At 40.6% G+C, this 7,014-nt stretch overlaps 1 protein-coding gene across 1 annotated transcript; it reads right to left on the reverse strand.

Moving 5' to 3' along the window:
* Positions 1-635: 635 nt before the first annotated feature.
* On the reverse strand, positions 636-2,507 carry socs3a (suppressor of cytokine signaling 3a). The gene is given in 2 exon segments (NM_001201254.1): positions 636-1,750; positions 2,367-2,507. A coding segment is annotated over 1 exon segment (606 nt). The 5' UTR covers positions 1,702-1,750; positions 2,367-2,507; the 3' UTR covers positions 636-1,095.
* Positions 2,508-7,014: the final 4,507 nt, after the last annotated feature.

Below are 7,014 nucleotides of genomic sequence, written 5' to 3' on the forward strand. Positions count from 1 at the left end.
CAAATATGTTACTGTGTCAATGTGTGTGAGAGACAATGGTACTTGGATATCTTAAAAATTGAATCCATATAATAATAATAATAATAATAATAATAATAATAATAATAATAATAATAATCACATTTTATTTGCCTAATCTAACTTTCAGTCATTGTTAGCAGTGTTAGCACCACTAGTATCATTTGTGAAGCTGAAGGAGTCACCACAAAAAAACAGAAGGAATCAATTTGTAGAAAAATAGTGCTCTTTAATATAACTTACTGAAATTGCTTAGAAATATAAATATGTGCAAAGTATTTTCAGTCTGCTTACTTTTGTTGCTGTTTCAATGTATTTTTTTTCAAGCATTAATATGGAGTCACATTAACAAACATGGCATTAAAACAACAGCAGATTTAAAAAAAAATCTTCACACATGTAAACAATGTAAACAAGTACAAGAATAATATGAATGTGGACACTGGCCCATTTAAAACAGTTAAGTTTCTCCATCTAAACACATTCATAAGCAAGCACTTTCTACTACTGCCTTCTCACGTTCTACAAAATACACTCTCTACAAAGATTACTCAATGATGTAAGTAAAAAAAAAAAAAATAAATAAAAACCTCAACATTACAGTGCTTTTTTCCTCTTGATTTCTCAAACTTCTCTCCTGGCTTGCAGTTGCTGAAAGTATTAAACAGTGGACCACTGTCTTGATGTTAATTTATTGTGCAAATAAGAGTGTCCGAGGGAGTTCAGGTGGTCTGTCTCTCCCAACATGACAAATAGCAGCACTCTTGGTTTGTGTTGACTAATCCAAAACTCAAACCAACTAGTTACACACCAAATCTCTGCTCCCAGAAGTTAGATGAGTTTGCAGAGTTTCACCTTTCGGAGTTCAGTCTCCTGTTGACCTAGTCTATCTACGCCTAGCTTGTTTACGTTCATCACTTCAGTCATTCTCGATCTTCTTGACCTTCTCCCATGTGCTTGATGGCAGTAAGCCCACACCACACTGGTCATTCCATTCCCTCATTTCCATTCTCATAGCTGCTCTACTCAAATCCTTGATAATCAGTGCGACTACATCACGTCACTTGTACTTGTCATTTAAATTGGAGCATCATACTCCTGCAGAAAGTCCTTTAGAGGCTGAGGCAGCTCATCCCTCTTGGCCAAGATATCCATGTGGCCATTGACCGTCTTTCTGCACAGGTGCTGCAATGAGGACATGTTGCAGGAGTAGGGTCTGCACAGTTCCAGAGGAACCTTCTCCCCTCCTGTGAAGATGTAGCATGCACTTCGCGAGTTGTCCTTGGGCTGTTTCGGTGAGTTCATATAGTGGTGTACAAGCTTGAGCACACAGTCAAACCGCGGTGCTGTCCGCTCACCCTCTGGATCTGTCTGCAGGAAAAAAGAGCGGTTGTCACACTGCACACGGACATTCTTGGTGCCCGATGATGTCTTGACGCTCAGCGTGAAGAAGTGCCGCCGGTCTGCGCTGTCACGGATCAGGAAAGTACCACTTGGCTCTTGTGCCAACATAGCACCTGCCTCCTTTCCGCTAATCGAGGCCCAGTAGAAGCCACTCTGCTGGAGTCGACACCATGCCTGCTGCACCAGCTGGTACTGCAGCTTGGAGCTGAATGTCCTGTAGCAGTGAGGAGTGATGGCGCAGCTGCTCATTGCTGTGTCAAACTTGCTGTGTGTGACCATGGTGCTATACACACATATAATCTGGAATAAACGTCAGATGGAGAGGTACCTACGGAGAAGGAGGAGAGATGTGTTACAACCATACAGTAAGGCAAAGTAAGAGGACAGACAGCATATTATGGATATTTTGGTGAGGTATCTCAAGCAGGGTGTGAAACAGGGAATAACAGACTACTCAAGACAACAGTAAAGTTGTTACGCTTAGATGGAGAGGTCTGATGGATCAGAGACACTACTACTATTACATAGATAAATGAGGATCAAGGTAACACAATAATAATCATCATCATCATCCATCCATCCATCCATCCATCCATCTTCTACCGCTTACTCCTCCTCCTCCTCCTCCTCATCATCATCATAATAATGGGGTCAATGTTTAAGAAGGGAATCAGTTAGGAATATAACCCAAGGTTATTTTTAATAGGTGTTTCCAGTACAATAAACTGTAAACATGACCGTTCATACACATACATGCCTGTATGTGACTTAAACAGTTAATTATTTGAAATATTTAGCATTATTACGTTTCAAAAAATACATAGGGGAACTTCTAGACAATTCGACAGTTTGTTAAGACTTCACCGCTACTTCAGTTCATACAAACGTATGCTCTGTTAAATATATTTCGGAAATAAATGAATTCAATTCCTTCTAAATCTTACCTGTAATGGTCCTTAGTATTGAATTATATCCGAAGAGTGAGTGTAGTCTGTAGCACTCTACAGGCTGCCCGGACCGCTGAGTAAAATCCTTCGTGACTCTGACTTTCCTCTGAGAACAGAATTGAATCTCTTTTAACCTGCTGTTGTAGTGAGCTGAAGCGCCGGTGGATCTCTATATACACTAGTGTGAAGCCCCGCCCCCTATGCACACGCCCCGCACATGTGTACACGCCCCGCCCCGCGAGTTCCTGTAAACTCAGACTGTCAGTAAGTTCTTTTAATGCGCAATTCCTGGTATTTGCGGGCGCTCGTCCTCCTCCCTCCCTGTCCCTCCCTCTCTCTCTCTGTCTCGTTCCTCCTATGAGAAGGCAGCTCTTTTACAGGAAGTTTATATGTGTGCGATTGTTTTTTCTGAACCAAAAAAATAAACACGCGGTGCGTTGGTAACATGGAAACGATATGGTTGGGTAATCACAAACCCAATTTAGTTGCTAATACAAATTAGAAATATAAACAAAGTTGTATACATAGGAAAATGTAGCCCTACATCTAATTATTTTAATGACTCAACAAAAACAGAATTCCGAGAAGTTAACAATGAAACGTGGGCTTGTCCTACAACAAGACAATAATCCAAAATGGAAGTAAGTAAGTAAATAAATAAACAAATAAACATAAAAAAATGAATAAGGGGTTTAACACAGCGCCTCAGTTGAAGAATCTGACAAAGTTAAAGTTGTTCACAGGATATGAAAGACACTGGATAGAGTTATAAAGGCAAAAGAAACAGGCATATATTTTATTAGATGTTCATTACATATGATATTATCACATACAGGACTGCTGAAAATCCAACTTGGTCAAAACCAGCTACAGCTGCCACAACACAGGCAGAGCTGGCCAAACTGGTTTAAAAAAATAATAATAATAAATAAAAATAAAAAATAAAAAACAAATTACCAACTGTCGATCACCCATCCGCATATTGATTCTGGCACAAGTTTTACGCCGGATGCCCTTCCTGACACAACCCTCCCAATTTTCCAGGCTTGGGAGTGGCACTGAGTGGGCACTGGCTCATGCAACACTTCAGTGGCTGAGGTCGGATCCCTGACCAGGAATCAAACCCAGGCTGTGGTGATGAGAGCACCACATGCTAGCCACTAGTCCAGCAGGCAACTTGTATTACTGTTGTGGTATTGTTAAACTTAATAAAAATCGCATTAGTAATGGTAATTCATATACTTTTTGCCACCACTTTACTACCAACTGGCCAAGATGGTCTACCAACTAAATAGCCGCTAGTCAGACTAAAGCAGGAAGGGAGAGGCAAACTTTTGAACTGATATCTGTTTGACCATCATCTATCTAAACCAGTTCATATTCAAAAAATGTGATTTATTTCTATTATCAACTATCAGTGATGTGCATTGTTTTTTTTTTTTGTTTTGTTTTGTTTTTTTTAAACTTTGTGTGCCACAGTCACCTGCAAATGTCAAATGAGAGTCACAAATTGACATCAGTAGGAATGGTAAAAGTTGCTATTAAGTTGCCCTGGTTGGTTTTTATTAAAGATACATTTTTATTGTTGCATTTTGTTACAAATGCCATGGCAGATGCTAAAAGGTCAAGTTAAATGTTTGCATATGAAAGGTTTAGCTTGTTTTTTTCTAAAGAATGACAACCACAAAGAACAAATAACCATTAAATTCTACATACCGTATAGCATCGTTAATAATGAGTTAATAATATGTTACAGCAGAGAATCAACCAACTGACAGAAAGGGGTAGTTCTTCCCTGAAGCAGCACAGCTGGTTCCTGTGACAAACTCTGCTTACGTGAACTGCTTTGTATAATCCTGATAACATGCCTTCCTTATTCCCATGCTGAATGTCACACGTTTGTTACATGCAAATGATTAACTTACAGTACATAAATGTTAATCAGCAAGTCTCGGAAATACTACACCTCACTGTTTGCCTTACTTACATGCTTGGTAAGCAGGTTACTCACTGCATTCAGTAACTTGGCCTCATGGTTGCGGTAAATATTTGTGTGTATATCTATTTTAGAATGGACATCTCAGAGTTTAAATTATGCAGGGTCACCAAACACGTGCACCTTCACACCTTCACACCATGTTTAGATTTTGACACGGTCCTTGCCAAAAACACAAGCTGCCAGAATTACAACAGCTGTCGAAGTAGAAAGTGTGTGGTGCTTGGTCAGTGGTGTCTGTGCTCTATGGGTCACTGTGCTGTGCTTACGTCTCAGACATGGAAAGTCCTGTTTGACTGTCTAAAAAAGAGTCAAACTTTCCCGTGGTGGGTAGATGGAATATTGGCTTTTCAGTGTTAACTACCTGATTCTCTTTAGTCCAGTTTCTGCTAAAACACTCAGCCTGTTTCGGTTCCCCTTTCTTATTTACACTATGTTTTCAGGAGCAACTACTCTAAAAATAGCCAATATGTATCTCTATAAGTATCATTACATGTTTCCAAGGTGTTACTAAGACAGTAATGAGAGGCATTCAGGAAATGAATGACACTTCTTAGCATGCTTGTTCATACTTATCATGTAACTGTGTCTTGTGCTTCTCAGCCCTCTAAACACAGCTGGTCTCCTGACATTAGGCCTCTCTCATAGCAAATAGTCTGGGCAAAAGAGCACTCTCAGATAATGTCTACTGCCCGAGAGTTGAAAACAGTGTACAGTGTCAGCTGATTAGAGGACAAGCACTCCATTCATTTCATATTTTGAATGTTTGTTATTATTATTATTCATCCATCCATTTTCTGTACCACTTATCTTATGCAGGGTTGCAAAGGAGTCTGGAGCCTATCCCAGGGAACTCGGGGCACAAGGTGGGGGATACACTGGACGGGGCGCCAACCCATCGCAGGGAAAAATCACTCACACATTCACACACTGCAGACAATTTATAGATACCAGTAAACCTACAACGCATGTCTTTGGACTGGGGGAGGTAACCGGAGTCCCCAGAGGAAACCCCCAAAGCACAGGGAGAACTTGCAAACTCCACACACGCAGGGCGGAGGTGGAAATGAAACCCCTAATCCTGGAGGTGCAAGACAAACGTGCTAACCACTATTATTATTATTATTATTATTATTATTATTATTATTATTATTATTATTATTACTATATGTCTCCGCTAAAACAATTGTACAGAACAAACTTCTAGCTATACGGACTTGAAAGCTATAAATGTTTTAGCAGTAGTTAGTGTGTTGGCATCAGTGTTGTTAATTCTTATTCATATGACCTATCTGTACTCCCCTGTGTTCATGATTAACCAGTTATCACTTATCCTTTTGTCTGTGTCTCAGGTGTCAGCAGCTGGCTGGTGATTACTAAGTCAGATACTGAAAACTCAGTTAAGAAGGTCTAGTAAGTGTTGCCATTTACAAGAAAAAGAGACCACCCTGCCACACACACACACACACACACACACACACACACACACACACACACACACACACACATATTACCATGGGTTTTGTGACTAATATCAAATCATGGCCAAGACACAGCACAGCATGTATCAGTGATCTTGATTACACAAAGATGAGCGCTGTAACAGTCACTGACATGATTCAGATTTCTGGTACTTCATCTTATATTACCAATATATTTTATGAAATGGGCTTAGACGTACACCGATCAGCCATAACATCTAAAGCTATCTGCCTATTATTGTGTAGGTCCTACTTGTGCTGCCAAAACAGCTCTGACATGTCGAGACATGGCCTCCACAAGACTTCTGAAGGTGTGTTGTGGTATCTGGTGCCAAGTCATTAGCAGGAGATCTTGTAAATTGTGAGGTGGGGCTTCCATTGATCTGATTTGTTTGTCCAGCACATCCCACAAATGCTCGACCAGATTGAGATCTGGGGAATTTGGAGGCCAAGTCAACACCTTGAACTCTTTGTCATGTTCCTCAAACCATTCTTGAACAATTTATGTAGTGTGCCAGGGGTCATTATCCTGCTGAAAGAGGCCACTGCCATTAGGGAATACCGCTGCCATGAATGGGTGTACTTGGTCTGTAACAATGTTTAGGTAGGTGGTACGTTTCAAAGTAACATATTTGTGTGGGATTGGACCAGAGGCTAGCCTTCACTCCCCACGTGCATCAGTGAGCCTTGAGTGTCCATGACACTGTCGCCGGTTCACCAGTTGTTCTTCCTTGGACCATTTTTGGTAGGTACTAACCACTGCATACTGGGAACACCCCACAAGACCTGCCATTTTCGAGATGCTTTGACCCAGTCTGAACCAGTCACAATTTGACCCTTGTCAAAGTTGCTCAGATCCTTAAACGTGCTCATATTTACTGCTTCCAACACATTAACTTCGAGAACTGACTGTTCACTTGCTGCTTAATATAACCCACCCCTTGACAGGTACCACTGTAGCAAGATAATCAATGTTATTCACTTCACCTGTCTTTGGTTTTAATCTTATGGCTGATTGATGTATATGTTTTTTGGCCAGAAATAATACAACCCCCTAAAAAAAAATAGGCGAGCTATACTCTCCAATTGTATACCTACAATTTGGATATGCTTTCTGCTGCACTGTTATTACTGTGTGGAGATTGGGCCACCACTTGAACGGTAGCTA

The sequence above is a fragment of the Ictalurus punctatus genome, chromosome 2, assembly GCF_001660625.3.
Source record: "Ictalurus punctatus breed USDA103 chromosome 2, Coco_2.0, whole genome shotgun sequence".
Lineage (NCBI taxonomy): Eukaryota > Metazoa > Chordata > Actinopteri > Siluriformes > Ictaluridae > Ictalurus > Ictalurus punctatus.